The sequence below is a fragment of the Brachyistius frenatus genome, unplaced genomic scaffold, assembly GCF_029030835.1.
Source record: "Brachyistius frenatus isolate BFR_SWC_R1_liver_20210118 unplaced genomic scaffold, ASM2903083v1 Contig_1, whole genome shotgun sequence".
Taxonomy (NCBI): Eukaryota; Metazoa; Chordata; class Actinopteri; family Embiotocidae; genus Brachyistius; species Brachyistius frenatus.
In genome coordinates, this window is record NW_027210600.1 from 4,847,515 (window position 1) to 4,863,719 (window position 16,205).

At 39.7% G+C, this 16,205-nt stretch overlaps 1 protein-coding gene across 2 annotated transcripts in view; it reads left to right on the top strand.

Moving 5' to 3' along the window:
- Nucleotides 1–16,205, top strand: part of dscamb (Down syndrome cell adhesion molecule b) — a 116,836-nt gene that overhangs the window by 12,233 nt on the left and 88,398 nt on the right. For both annotated transcript variants that reach the window (XM_069706248.1, XM_069706322.1), the window contains exons 2-3: nucleotides 5,203–5,520; nucleotides 6,826–6,972. In XM_069706248.1, coding sequence (XP_069562349.1) covers nucleotides 5,203–5,520; nucleotides 6,826–6,972 — 465 coding nt within the window. The remainder of the gene's footprint in view (nucleotides 1–5,202; nucleotides 5,521–6,825; nucleotides 6,973–16,205) is intronic.

Consider the following 16,205-nt stretch of genomic DNA (forward strand, 5'->3'; position numbering starts at 1 on the left):
AAAAAGAGACAACAAATTACAATTTTTTCCCTCAATCTGAAGCAAATGACTGTGTAGGTTTGCATAATCTTTCTGTTCAAAAATATCTAAATGCCCAGCAGTTGCAGTCTGTATTTATAGCAGTGATGCACTGAAATTTGTGCACTGTGAAACTTAAACACATTCACAGACACTGTGACACTTACAGTTATCTGTTGAAGTGGCCTTAAGAATACAGCCTTGGTTAATGGTTCAAACACTACAAATAAGTAATGCTGCTCTGCCCTTTTACAGCAGATGTCAAAGTGCCATTAAGCAAGGAATGCCTTTCCCAAATGTTCTTGAACTAGTCAACCCTGAATATTGGATGTGCATCACTGCACAAATATGTAGCATACACAATCATCAAAGCTGTTGTGGTAACAGAAATTTTCTGGATGTAGAAACATAAAAATTATATGATACTTTTTTAACAAAATACTAAATGCTGCACTGATGAATATTAATGTATCTGTGAGATGAAATCACAAAAAATGATCACCTAATTCTGCAGTTCCCCTCGCCCCTATAGACCACTTTGTGTCTTAACTCACTGTTTCAGACTTTAGTGTTTCAATGAACTCTTTCCCCTCTAATCAGTGTTGTTTTCAGTTGTGGAGGATTAACTGAACAATGAGCTGTTGAACATGTTGAAGCATTTAGTGACTGAAGAGCCAGATATTCCACTCAGGAGTTGGTGGAGACCAAAACAGAGCTAAAAAGCGACCACAAACACACCAAGTATCACGTCTAAGCGTGTAACACACATGGTGTTTTATGTTTGGGGACCAAAAACTACGTGGTTAAATCTTTGGAAAAGGTCAGGGTTTCAATTAAATGCGACACGGTTGCAATTTGGCTACATTTAGGCACTTGGTTAGGAAAGGATCATTTTTGGGGTTAAGATAAGTAGTCATTGTATGTATGTAACGTTACGTACATAATGTAATTTATATAATGTATGTTATGTTTTGGAAGTGACTTCATTACTTATAAAAAAAAATCAGGTTGACTTTTTGCTTTCTTACTGGCTTGAACAATGGTCATCTTGATGAAAGTATTGAGTTTGCTCCATCCAACTGCCCTTGACTCCCTCCCTATGTGGACTTTGTACAGGCTGGTCATACATGCGTGGACTTTTCACGACTGGGTGAGCCAAACTGTGACACTGACACGTTATCCTCTACTGGAATGATTACACATTTTGGTGTGATACTGGGCTGCACAAGCACCCCCAAAATTTATGATATGAATGATAATATTGCTCCGTGTCTGTCTATCAATTTAAAAGATAGTAATATGTCATTTTTGCATAACACCATCACACCTATTTTTAGTGATATAGTCCTGTTTGATCTGCTGATATTGATCTTCTTTTTCTGTGGAAATTGTTTCATAAATAATGAACATTTGTGGCAGTCATTTCTTGTCGGTTGGTCAGTATACCAATGATAAATTGGTACTTACCTCGGGACTTAATTTAGCTATGCGAGTGTGGTTGTGGGTTAACAAAGGGCAGATATTAAAATTTATGACCCCAGTGTCCATGATGTTGTTAATTTTCAAGTCAGCTGCATGACACAAATGTAACAAGTTAATGTCTCAACCAAAACTGACAGTAAGAAACAGAGAAAGATGAGAGCATACATTTTAAACCGGATAGCCTAAAAAGAAAAGGTGATGCATTCTAGCTCCTCTGATGTCCGAGGTTTTAGATGAAACAGCTTTCTTCCTTCTCCCCTTCTCCCTAAAGATATCCCAGTGGAAAAAAAAAAATCACAGTCAATTATAGATGCATATAATGCATTATTGAACAGTGTCATTTATTTCACCTTTACAGTTGAGCTCATGAAAAATTATGCCAATTACTGATTTTCTCTCGGGCAATGTAGTAAGTGGGTAGGCCCTGAGGCCATTTGTTGGGGCATGACATGGTGCTCTTTGTGAGGTCTAAGGGGGTGACATACCTGCGTCATCAGACCATTTGTGGTCTGGCTCCTGAGCTTAGTCAATTAGGAAAAGGAGTAGTGCAGTGATATGCACCCTTCCACCAGAGTCCATTTCTTTTTTTTAATTAAATCAATCTCGCTATCACTCAGCCAGTCTAAATTGAGTTGCTCTCACGTACTTTTCGTATGTGAAATAGACGAATATCAAAACAGCCGTGGCATAAATCCTAATCCAATTTCTCCGATGCTTGCATAGAATAGAAACTTTCCAAGCAACCACACACTTCTTTGATCTATATTTCTCTCAAGTCGTTTGCTATTGTAGCACAGTAATGTTCAAAGTATCAATTAACTAAGTACCGAAAGAGTATTTGTAGGAAACTTTGATGTGTGCCAGTTATGTCTGTCTCTGGAAAGTTTTTTTTAAATGAGGAAAATATTATTGTATTTTTTTTTTTAATTTGTGCAAATTATTTCTGTAAAACAGTCTTTGTCTTCACTTACTTCCCCAAATCCCCTCCATGGAGGATATCATCAAAGTGCTAACAGACAGTATATTTCACTGATGTATTACAATACTCATTCATAAGCCAGATTTACAAAGAGTCTTTACTATAATCAGTAACAAATCAGAATTCACACAAAGAAAATCTCCTCTGGACGTAAATCAATAAATTCGGTGTGTTTGAAAAATATAGACGCGAGTGAATTCAAAGTGTCTTCTCCTTTTCACTAACCTTGAGCACCAACCATGAACAGGTGGGGTATTGACCCCCACGCACGCACGCACACACACACACACACACACACACACACACACACACACACACACACACACACACACACACACACACACACACACACACACACACACACACACACACACACACACACACACACACACACACACACACACCAACCAACCAACCCACCAAACCCCCACCTCCGGTCCATATTATCAACAGAGCACTGAGAAGATTGATACTCCCTGTGCCAGCTGGAAAAAAGAGAATGAATCAGAATTTAATATGACTTTGATGTATTATTTTCATCTTGGCCGGTGCCACAGACTCATCGAGAACACAGCACACTATTCCACTGCATTTAAAAAAATTCAAATTGGCTGAAACTTTTGGATGTGAGAGACTGTACAGGAGTGCATACAAAAATTCCTCAGCTGGAAGCATATATGCTGCACTTCTTTAATTCTTTCACATGCAGTAAACTATGTGAAATCTCTACAATCTGCCATGTGTGTGGTTGACAGGGAGTATGTATTTGGCCATTAACACGAGGATAAAGGTTTGATAAACTATTTAGGGGGAAAAACCTCTGATAAATTATTGGTGAGGGAATGCTGTTATGAAATATTGATTATTCACACGTTGACAAGACAGAATATGTGAATATATAATTACCCACTTAAACTGTTTATTACAGACTGAAACTCATAAATTTGTAACAAACAGAAGCAGAAGGCATGTCCAAGGAAAGAGATAGATAGATAGATAGATAGATAGATAGATAGATAGATAGATAGATAGATAGATAGATAGATAGACAGACAGACAGACAGACAGACAGACAGACAGACAGACAGACAGACAGACAGACAGACCAATCAGTCACGTAGCTCGGCTTTTGATGCTAATGCTAATGCTAATGTTGGACTGTTAGCTATTTACTGCATTAAAAAAATCTGATAAATTTCTTCTAGTTTATGTTACTGCTTATAATATCAAGTCAAACTAGCTGACAAAAGCCTAAAAGGTGAGTATCCCTCTATATTGCTGCAAAAGCAACTTACACTTTCCTTGTCTTTGCAACACTGCACTTTATCCAATAATATGAAATGCCTTATGTGAATATAGGCATATTTCCACCCATATGTAATGCAGTAATGAGATTTTTTTTTAAAGCTTTAGTTATATGTCATGATACACAAAGGTGTTTTCGCTCATTTAGAGTAAACCTGTCTTGTGGACTGTGCATTTCTGTGACAATGCTTGTGGCTCAATATCAATTTTCAGTCCTGGCCATGTCTGCTCTCCAGCTGTCATTTCAAACTACCCACAGTCCACATGTTAGTTGTATTTCAGAAATGTTCAAATTCCCAATATGTCAACCAATTCTTGTAGAAAAAAAAATGCAGTATTGATCTTTAGTGTGCTCATAATTTGGAATGAGCATTTCTAATCTGTAACAACAAATGAGCACCGAGTGGATGTGCGTGTGTACACGAGCAGCCCGCTGGAGTGTCTCATTGCTGGTTTAGAGCTGCTGGAGCAGAGAAAACGATGGAAACGTCTGCAATTTGAAACCTTGTTAGGAATTTATGAAGTGCTAAAATGTTTTCTCCCTAGGGAGGGTCCAAGTCAGCTGCCAGTGCCACTGTAAGCCATTTAATGCAGAGCCTTGTCACCAGGCTGAGATACACACACACACACACACACACACACACACACACACACACACACACACACACACACACACACACACACACACACACACACACACACACACACACACACACACACACACACACACACACACACACACACACACACATTATTTCTGCCTGAAATACAAACAAACTCTCTGACTCACACTGAACGTCAGATTACAAACATCTGCATCGGCCTCTTCACTCCGAAATCAAACAGCTGTAGATTTCTGTGCAGCTAATTGGTCCAACATTGACATTTATTACTCTCCTCTCCTCAAGAGGATGCTCCCACACAAACTGCATTTAATGTCATTCTCTCACACTGTGATGCTGGCTTAAATGGAAGCTTGAACATGATCAAGGCAACTGACCTTATTTCATAATTGATGGTAGTCTATGTTAATTTAATGTTCCCAAGATCCCAGAGATGAGAATACATTGATGAATCCAAAATGAGTGATAATCATCTATGAGTAGAAGCACTTACATTGAGTGACTTTTTAAGAATACTAATTTCAGCTTTCTAATTTTAACTTAATAGTTCCATACTTGAATGCCAAATAATTAAAATATAAAGAATAAAAAGTACATCTTTTGCAAAAACAAAGTTTTTCATTATTTCAAGGTCTCTGGTTTGGATGCGAATTGAGAACTTAAATTTTACTGACTTGAAAATAGAGTTAAAAAAGTGACCTATAACCAAAGAAATACATACCACAGAAACCCTAGAGCGTAATAGTGAATATAAACGGTTGTAATAACAAACATCCTGTCTTTTCTCTTTTGCAGTTTTCAGTGAGGACCTACATTCCAGCTTATACTTTGTCAATGCATCTCTGCAAGAGGTAGTATTTGCCAGCACCACAGGGACCTCGGTGCCCTGTCCCGCCGGGGGTGCGCCGCCCGCCTCTCTGAGGTGGTATCTGGCTACCGGCGAGGAGATCTACGATGTCCCCGGCATCCGCCACGTCCACCCCAATGGAACCCTCCAGATCTTCAACTTCCTGCCATCCAGCTTCAGCAAGCTGATCCACGACAACACATACTACTGCACTGCCGAGAACCCTTCTGGCAAGATCAGGAGTCAGGATGTCCACATCAAAGCTGGTGAGTGTGCAGCTGAGGTTCAGATGGAGTACATGTTGTGATGGAGGTGGTGAGCAAAAAAGATGAACATGAGCTGCAAGTGGAGAAGACATGCGAGACAAAGTTGCACTAAATCACAACACTGGACAGGACTCATCGTTATGACTTTTGTGGTGAAGTTTGGTAGAGATTGATTAATTTGAAAGTATAAATGAATAGTACAAATGATTTAAAGAATTTGACAAATTGATATCTTGCACCAGATAAATGATTGCAAAGTTCATCTGACCTTTGTAAGAGCAAGTATGTTAAAAATAATGCTAATGTAGACCTCAAGATTCACTCAGTAGCTTTTATGGAGCTTTCATTTACAGTATATCTCAGGTTTCTTCAGCATGTTTTCAAGTCTTCTTGTCCATGTTGGCATAAAAGTTGAAAGTTTTTCACCTCTAACTATTAAAAGCTTATCAAATGATTTTCATGAACCATAATGTAATCGGCATTAGCTCGATTAATATATTGTTTGTCCAGTATAATATTCAGTTGTACACCAAGTAATTAAAATTGCCCTTAATTTTTTGACACAATTTTACCTGACTCAGCTTGTCTGCGGCTTGGATCGGCAGGGATGTCTCCCAGGTGAATCAGCAGAACAAAAGATCAACAAATCTGTTAAAAAAAAAAACATGTGGTTCTTTGATGAGAAGTCAAAGGTTTAGGTCTGCGTATAAATAATTATTTGAGAGTGACATTCGCTGTGAATCCTCTGGTAATTTTCGGGAAGGTACGTCCTTTTGCTAAGCTTAGAATTCTGTGTGCCACTGTTGGCAGATGAAAGCCAAAGATAAAAAATAATACAATCCACAACTTAAATCAATTTACTTTTGTATTTTTTTTTTCAATTTTAGAATTATTTAGTAACAGCAGCACCATGTTTTGTTAACTTCACCCCTCTGACTCTCTCCATGGCATCCAAGGCCCAGGCTCATGGGTGTTGTAGTTTAGACAAACCTCCCATGTTAGGCTCATAACATTGACCAATTTGATTGTCACATTACACTATATTACATAGATGCTATTTAAAGAAAAGATTGAAATTGGCTCATCAGTTGGAACCATTGGCTCCTCCCATTTTGCAATACTGTATTCGATTTCTGATAATAGAGTCGACTGTCTCTGCCCCCGGTGCTGTAGCTTAGATGTTCCTAGATTAGATCGTGATCATATGCTCCAGTCTGGAGACTCAGTCCTTTGAAAAAAAGTACACAATAACGTGATAGAAATAAGACCTGTCATGTATTTGTTTTGTTTTTTCTTCGTCAATAGTTTCCCGGGAACCCTACACAGTCCGAGTGGCCGACCAAAAGGCCATGAGAGGCAGTGTAGCTGTCTTCAAGTGCATTATCCCTGCTTCTGTGGAGGCCTACGTCACCGTGGTATCATGGGAGAAAGACACTGTCTCACTCAGCTCAGGTAAGTAACACTTCAGCACTTTGCATACAGACTTTAATACAGAGCTTTTAGTTCGATTTACTCTTCCTTGTGCTCTTTGGACACTCTGTCCTGTTTAACCGTGAGTCATCTTCTTACCTGTTTACTGTCATAGTCGGCCATTACTGGTGCTCTGCAGCTCTGCCTAGCTCTGTCCCCTCACTGGCCAGAGGATGTTGATAACTGTCACATTGAATCACAGAGATTCTCTCTCCTGTACACACTCAACCTCAGCCAACTCCATTTTGAGTGCAGCAAGGGGTAAAGTGAAGCAGTTTACATAGCATTACATACCATTGACCTAGTTACCCTCCTTGTTTGAGTCCAGTGGCACAGTATGATAACACAAGACACCAGAAGGTTCTGCGGGTTGAGTTTTTACTCAAGCTAAATGGGATGCTTATCACTTTGATTGCTCCATGTTCTTCCCGCTGGCTGATTTTGCTTCATACTGGGGCGTTCAGGGACCTGTAAGTGAGCACTTGATGTCATTTGACTGAGGGCAGAATCTGGGACGGTGTTTTGGTGGCATTTTAAATGTGTCTGCTCAAGCATGAAGATGTGTCTTCTGATCCATGCCAGCGACTTATTTACTCGAGGTTACTCCAGTTACTTGCTGCGAGCTGCTGGTTGAAGACATTGCCTAATGTCACGGTGAGCGAGCAAATATGCAGCATGTAGATATGATTACGTTCTGCAAATGAAATGAATCATGTAGACAAGGCTCAGAGATGATGTTTATGTCAACTGTGGCGGAAAAAAAGTGACCACTATGAGGATAACATGTTGTAACATGCAATATCTCCTGTATTACATTGTCTAAAACAAAATTCTTTTGGCCTGAATCAGGAAATACAGTAACAACATGAATTCATATGTGGACTGTGATGCGTATATGTGCCATATCTTTATATTGAAGCCAATCTTTGGCAATTATTTCCTATAAGTCATGTCTTATTGTACTTTCTGCAGTGACGTCTTTTCTTTTCTCCAGCAGCCTATAGAATATGCAGTGAAGTTTTGATGGATTATATTGTGTGCTCGTTGTTCTTTTGAGTTTTTTCGCGAGCGTTCAAAAGAACAATGATATTGGATTGTCCGTGTTTACTCCAATAAGTATTGCAGCAGGCGAGTGCTGTCAAAAGCATGAGCGCACGGTCAAAATCACTGCTGCTCGGTGATAAATATTTGATGGTAGATTCTGATGCATGAGTGGATTCACCTCGCACTGTTATGGAGAGGGTATGTTTACTCTAAGAGCGAGGGTAAGAAGGAGGACTGTGTATTTGTGTGTGTGTGTGTGTGTGTGCTCGTGTTTGTGCATGAGCAAAGAGCGAGAGAGAGCGAGAGAGAGAGACACCATAAGGTTACCAGCGAGGCTTGACAATGGCATCTGGATGCAGCTTGGCCCAGCCTAGTTTTCTTTTTTTTTTTCCAGTTTTTCTTAAAAGAAGACTCGGTCTCAGTGGACACAAAATAAAGCTATCCCACAGCCGCACTGAATTATTAAGCTCAGGTTTTTGTTGGAAATGGTAACATCAAGAACACTTCTCTACCCTTGCATTGTGCATCAGAATGAGAAGAAAAAACAGGCGAGTCTTGAGATATTTCTCAGAGTAGAGACCCAAAACACCAGGAATTACAGACAAACGATGTCACTTACTTATTGAGCAAATGTTAATGAACACCCACATCTTAGACACCCTAAAACACCAAACCCTTTGATCACCACTGATTACGTGACAATGTGTAAAATGTGCTTTTTAAGAACTCACCAACTCAGAGAGAAAACAGGCTTAAAACACAGCTCCGGAAATCTTTCGATATCCAGTGATTCACACTCAGGGCCCAAAATAGATGCATAATTACAGACTAGGGCCTGTCTTAATTAATCAGCTGTGATTGAAAAGTTAATTACAATATGAATTACCTTTCAGAATGAGGACTGCTTAGTAGTCATTTGAAGCGGCCTGTTTTCAATGTGAATGAGCACGATGCAAGCTTACCGGGTCCTAATGTTGCCACTAACATACCATTAACCCGTCATGAATTTTAAAATGCATCTCGCAGCTCAAGCTTTCAAATGCCCGGCTCCGATTGCCTCCTCGCTGCTTTTGATAAACAATTGACAGAGCTAATAGAGAGATGAAAGAGACAAAACAAAAAAAGAGAACGAAAGTAGAGCGGAGAGGGGGAGGAGTTGATCCACGTCCTACTGTGTTCCTGCCACGATTTTATACGGTAGACCTTTATTTGAATGCGTGTGTGTGTGTGTGTGTTAGTGTTGTCACATACACCTTTGTGTACCAGAGTTCATGCGTTCATGTCTGTGCGATTGCATCTTCTTACATGACCGTATGTGTTTGCATGTCAAGTGGTCGGGCTTTTGAAAAGGGGAGCTGGGATGGTGTGTGTTTTTGTGTTTTCCATCTATCTACCTTTTGTCTCTCATCATTCATGATACGAGGCAGAGTAATGATCCGGGCAGCCTTGGTTGCAGACAAGAGCTTTAGCGAAACCATTGCTTAGATATTGAATGAGCTGCAAACAACATGTTGTCGCAGAGACCTTGTTCTCTCCTTTAAGATGCACGCAGTTGTATGTTGTGCAATTTGAGCATACATTTTGTGTCTACTTGCAGCAACATTTTGCCTGCTCGAATCCTTCTGATGCTCAGTATAAGTTGTAATCTATCAGCTCTCATAATTACTTTTCTCTGTACCTGCATCTCTTAATTAATTCTTGCTAACTTTTGTTGTAGATATAGAAGGAACATTAGTTTGGAGTCAAAATAATGTTACACACAATGCAGCTGTCAGAGCTTCATATGCATATTTCAACATTTGTGTCCCTTTTACTTTTGTTCTGCAAGTGTAGGCACCCTGCAAACCGTGACAGCAGTCTAATAGCAGTCTAATCAAAATAGATTATGGACAATTCAGAAAGTTAGATTTTGAGGCAGTATTAAGACTGTATATTTTCCTGTTTATCATGTTGACATATGACAAAAATTTAGATTAAGTAAATATACACCCTTTGTTTTAGATTAATAAACTGTAAGACTTTGGTCATTGAAAACAAGTCATAATGTGTTTTATTAAATGTGGACGGCTTTCCCAATGAAACATTCTTCTTATATTTCATTTTAATGTCAAATTACTAACTGTCCCAAGAAAAGTAATTACTTGAGAGTTGGCTGCAGTATTTTTTTTATATCTAACTGTCATTTATTTTTTTGCCCAAAAAAATCTCTGGCTCTACCATTTCACGTGGTTTCTGTTTTCTGAGTCAAAGCTAAATATCATTGTGTTTTTAACTGTTGGTCCAACAAAACAAGACATTTTAAGGTGTCACCCTGGGACCATGTGACTGGTATTTTGTTATAGATAATAAATAATTTATCCACGAATCAAAATCGATTTTTGATTATATGGTGGTGATGGTTCATTTCATAAAACAAGACATCTGGCCGAATGCTAGCTGCACCTCGGGTAAGGGAACACTACACCTGTATCATCATCCAGTCACTAATCCTGGGGGAAGCCTGACGCAGCTACAGATAAGGAAGTGTAAGCCAGATAGACAACCTGCATAACGCCCCTGGAGAGAGCAGGAAAAGAGGGGAAAGGTGAAGAGAGGTGAGGTGGGATGGGGAGAAGAAAGGTACTAGAAGAAAAGTAGAGTTGGTTTTGAGAGGTCTTCTCCGTCGTGGGGAGACAGGGTTTCCTCCTTGGAACAAACATGCAGGCCTTTCATCTTTTCAGGCCGGAGATTAGGGTAGAGATGAAAGACAGGAAGGAACTTTATTGTCTATTAAGACATAGGCTTAAGGAAAGGTATGACTCTATAAACCATCGCTACTTCCTGGATTTGCCGCCATCTTGCAATTCCATAAATTGCATGTGACGATTTCTTACTTGTTTTTTCTCCTATGTTGGTAAATATATGTACCGTATGTATCATAAAAAAAAATTCTGTCATCTGAGATTTTAACCTCACAGCTTTAATGCATTTTAGAATTGAAGAATGTAAATATTTTTTGTATCCAAACTTTGGTTGATATTTACTTTGATTAGCCCAAAACAACACCATGTCTGCATGTTTTAACAAGTTGTTTTTTTGTCATATAAAGTAGCATATTATGATATATTATACAGTATATATTCATCATAAATAATTATAAAATAAAACATATTTTGATTTTTGATACTGGATTGTGTCCATATCAGTCACCTGTAACTGGCCATGCATACAATGTGAAGACAGGAGAGTTTTGTGTTTTTATATTGTGCATAATATGTTGTATTATAGTGATAATATCAGATGTTGACAGTGTTTATGTTTGACTGTTGGATTTGGGAAAAATATAATCCACTTTTTTCCTTCTGCTTTATCTTCTCTTCTCTTCTCTTCTCTTCTCTTCTCTTCTCTTCTCTTCTCTTCTCTTCTCTTCTCTTCTCTTCTCTTCTCTTCTCTTCTCTTCTCTTCTCTTCTCTTCTCTTCTCTTCTCTTCTCTTCTCTTCTCTTCTCTTCTCTTCTCTTCTCTTCTCTTCTCTTCTCTGCTCAGTCCTCTCCATCCTCCTCCGCTGGCCTTGACTATCGGACTTCTCTCTCTTTTTCATCTCATCTCATTGCATAACCTGCTTGGCACAGTGCCCCAGTCAATTTCTTCCTGCGTGGAAAATGCTGTTTTTTTTTATTTGCTTTATGCAAATAAGTCCACCCAATACTCACGGCATCAGTGAAAAAAAAATCTCCAGTTACATTTTTGTCGGCTCCCTCCTTCTTTGCTCTTACATTCTGCTCACTCGTCTCTCATGGGCGCCTGTGAGTGCTTATAGAGGCTAATTAAACAGTTTGCTCGCTAACAGAATCCCTGGTCTTAACCAGCCACTGGCCCAGTCACGGAAATGTTAAAGGATGTCTTCAAATAGGCTACTGTAGGTGTTTGGTTTACAGGATCGCTGCTCAGCAGGAATTTATCATGCCAGCGATGTGCCACCGCCTCCATTTTTCACTGAGATTGACAGTGAGGGCACTGAGAGGCAGGCAGAGATGAGGCTGTAAATTCAACACGCCCAAAGTCAGGCCAACCTTGAAAGGAGGGCAGAGTGGTAGAAATGAGCTCGCGAGGAAGGAAGATGCAATGAAATGTAGAGAAAGGAGAGGGCAGATTAGAGGAGAGGAAGTGAGAAGTGAGTTGGGGAAACAAGAGAAAGAGAAGGAGGATATTTGAAAGGTGGAGAGGCATGTGGGTGAGGCTTTTTCTTTGGTAAACAAGAGACTGCGTCACATTAGCCACATGATCTTTTCCTCTCCCTTCTTCCTTTAGCCTTCCTTCACTCGCCCTCTCGTTCTTCATCTCTCTCAGATTTCCGTTTCTCCATCTCACACAAACATGGTTTGTTGATCTTGTTGTCCAGAGGCTGGAAAATGGGTCATGGCTCAAGCAGGAGTGTGTGATCCTGGCATGTACCCACATATCAATTTGTTGGAAGATCTACATATTAAAATGAACGTGTGCATGTACAAATAGACTCTACATATATGTGCCTGAATGTGTGTTGGTGGAAGCATGATTGTTTTTTTTGTTGTTGTTTTTTTTGCACACTACTCCACCCATCCTGCAGTGAAACCCTATGAAAACAACACAGCCTATCATTTTGCTCCCCCCTCCTCCCACACAGATCAGCAGTTAGTGAAATGCTGACCCTTGTCTTTCACTGCACCCCTTTTCCCAGTCCACTCACACACAGCTTCCTGGAAACTGTAAGGGAGACGGGGTGCTTATTGTTTGTACAGTACTCCTTGCTGTAAAGGTACCGTTATTTATTTTCTTTTTCAATGCATACTCGTCATCCGCACACGTGAGCAACTTGGGATAATGTCAAGTAGGAAGTGTTTGGGGTTGAGGGGTTGGAGGGCTGGGAGGCGCTCTCCTGAAAGAAATGAAAAGAAAAGGAGCAAAGAAAAAAAAAAATCAATAGTTGTGTGCATTAATCACGCTGCTGCCACAGAGAATTATGGGAACATGAGCTGAAGGGTGCATTTTGTGCATTTGCAACATATGAGTGCTGTGTGAAGGGGAGTTTGGGGAATTGGAAGAGGACGAGACGAGACCCTTTTAGCAAGAAGTGAGGTTTTCTTGTGTGCATGTATTGTGTGCACAGTGTTGCCTTTTGTTGAAGATTAAACCCTCGGCCTGTAAAGCTCGCCGTTGGATCGCATTGGAGTTATTTTGAAAGCTTTGATGTTACAGCTTTTAAAATAGCAGAGGTTACATTTTCATTTGAAAGCTCTTGCAATGAGTCGTGGTTTCTGGACAGTATGGCTCACATTTTTTACATTATTATTAGTTTGCCATTTGGAAAGAAAGAAAACCTTGCTCTCCTCTGACTTTTCTCTTTGAGCTGGAGCTGTTTGAAGTCTCCATCTTAGCTGCGGTGAGGGCTTGAGGACGTGATACATATTTGATAAGGATCGATAGAAGGGTTACTGAGACTGAGATGGAGGGAAATCGATCTTGGACTGGGCTTCCCAAAAGCATCTTAAACCTAAGGTGATCTTCGAAGCATCCTTCTGGATGCAGCAGCCAACTTGTTATTTTCACAATCTTAATTTTCCTTTATTTCACATTCTCTATTTTAGCACATTGGTAGAACAATTCATTGAAGCGGAAATAGAAGGAAAAAGGCCGTTCTCATCTCTCTGATTTGTTTAATGTTTTATCTGAGTGAGTTTGTGTGTTATATTAAGCCATCTACTGACATAATCACTCTGCACATAAAACAATAAAGCAATCTGTTTAGTGACGGGAGACTGAACAGCAGACAACATTTTGGTGGCTGCGATTCCCAGCTGATACTCCATACGGATAGACAAAATCAACAACTGTTGAGGCGGGCACTCTTCCATCAGTGTTTACTAATAAACAGTAGCAATATGGCAGCCATTAGGCTGTTTAGGCAGGGAATGATTAGGGTGGTGATGGCTGGGCGCAATGGGAGACTGAACATGCTCTCATCTTTAATAGGCAATTTGGCTATGGGGGAATGCCTCTTTGTTTTTGACTTGGACTGAAGACAGAAGCTTAAATAAGCACTGATTTGCGAGAGTGTGCTGTGAGCACAGTGCAGCAGTCTGTTTTATGGCGATGTTGTAAATTTGCATGATGCAGGACAATGAAGTGTAGAACAACAAGACTACATACAATTTAATTACTTTAATTTACTGTGGATTTTATACCGTTTGTAATGGAATCAGCTCGTTACCAGGGTAAAGATCAGGACTATACATTTATACATAGTATAAAACAATCATATCAAGAGGTTAATGATATCATTGATTCAGAGAAAAGTTAGAAATAAGAGGTTATAGTTAGAGGAAAGGGTCCATCTTGCCAGAGTTTATGGATTACTGTAGAGCAACACTGTTGAAAATGGACTGGAGCTGGGCCAGAACCGGCCTGGCACCGGGCCAAAACACAGATTAGTAATAAGCATGGTGTGAGCTAATCACAGCCGGAACAAGCAATTAATTTCTGTTTATAAACTCTCCTGGATGTGGGCTGCCAGATGACTGTGGCTGCGTAGGTGCAAACACCCCGTGTTCATGCATGTGTCTGCGTGTGTTAGTGACAGGTGGTGGGGTTCATGGAGAAATGTGTCCATATGTTCCCAGCTGAATCGCCGGGGTAAATGGAGACAAACTGGTGTGCTCAGTCACATCCTATAATGCAGCAGTGTCTGATCCCATCTTAAAAGTGACTGATTAGCGTAAAAAAGCCACTTAATAACTCAAATCACTCTGCTGACCTAATAGGGATTTTCAACTCCATTTTTTTCTCTCTCTCGTCTCCCATCCAATCAAGGATTAATACATGCTCTTATTCGGCTCCCAGGGTGGTAAATCTGGAAAAATACAGTAAATCACATTGAGCCTCTTTAAACTTTCGCACAAAGCCTCGGAGCCCAGGGCCCCACACTGGGCTGCCGTAACACTGATTAGACTTGATCATGGTTTTGGATCACCTGCTGGACACCAATCAGATGAGGAGATATAATTGAGTGTTGTTGCACTTCATGAATGTGGTCCGTTTACATTTGTCTCAGAAATCATGTTCATCAAGTCTACTGGGAAGTTTACTAGGAACAGAGATATAGAGCCCAGTATCATGTGTTGGCTCTGAGAAAATGACCTTGATGACCATGTTACCTCAGCTTGGGTTTGGTGTCTACAAATTTCACCAGACAGCCTGCTTTATAACAAAAGTGGACCCGGAAGACATAAGCACTGACCTGGCAGGATCGCTATTTATCTGAGTAATAAAAATGAGGATCCAGTGTTTTGGAAGTTTGTCAATAATCAAACTAAAAGTCAGGTTTTATTTATCTATACTGCATCAATTTCGACTAATTTATTTTTCCCAGTGTGTCTCCACAAGCTATCACACAAAATTCCTGGAGTGACCCTTTAGGGCTGCTAATTCTCAACTAAAAAATAGCCTACAGTTTATAATTTGAGCAAAATATTTTAAAAGCAAAAACTTTATCAAATCTTTTAATTAAACAATATTACACAAGAGTGTGTGCTTTAACGTCATTAATTGGCAGGACAGTGATGCAGTCGGTAAGCATTACACTGAAGTGTCTAGTGTAATAATGCGATGATACACAAATTTCCCAACTCCATAAAATATGTATTCAAAATGTATTCTTATTGTGGGGCAATTTGCTCTCAAAATATAAAAGGTTTTGTTCGTGCCATCTCCGTTTCCATGGCAATACATGGGGTAGGACGAAGAACGGGAAAATAATCAGTCATATCAGTAGACCTTTATGTAATATGCAATGTTTACCAGTCCAGCAAGTAGACCGACCCTTAGTAACAACCTAGCAACAGTGAAGATTTCTAATCAGTTTTAATGCCTTACTGAATAAATTTCATCCATAGAAACACAGAACTGCTTTGCTAGCTCAATGTTGTAACTAAGATATCTGCTGAAATCAAAAATCCATGGACACATTTTAAGACAGTAGCGCCGCGTCACCCACTCACCAGCAAAGCTGATATGATCCAAACCCAACAGGCTAACAGTTCTCCAGAGCATTGTAAAATCCCAAAGTCAAAATTTATTGAAAAAAGATAGAACAAATCATTTCCAAAACTCACAACATGTTTTTATCTCCGAAATATTCTGCATCAATCTAAATTTA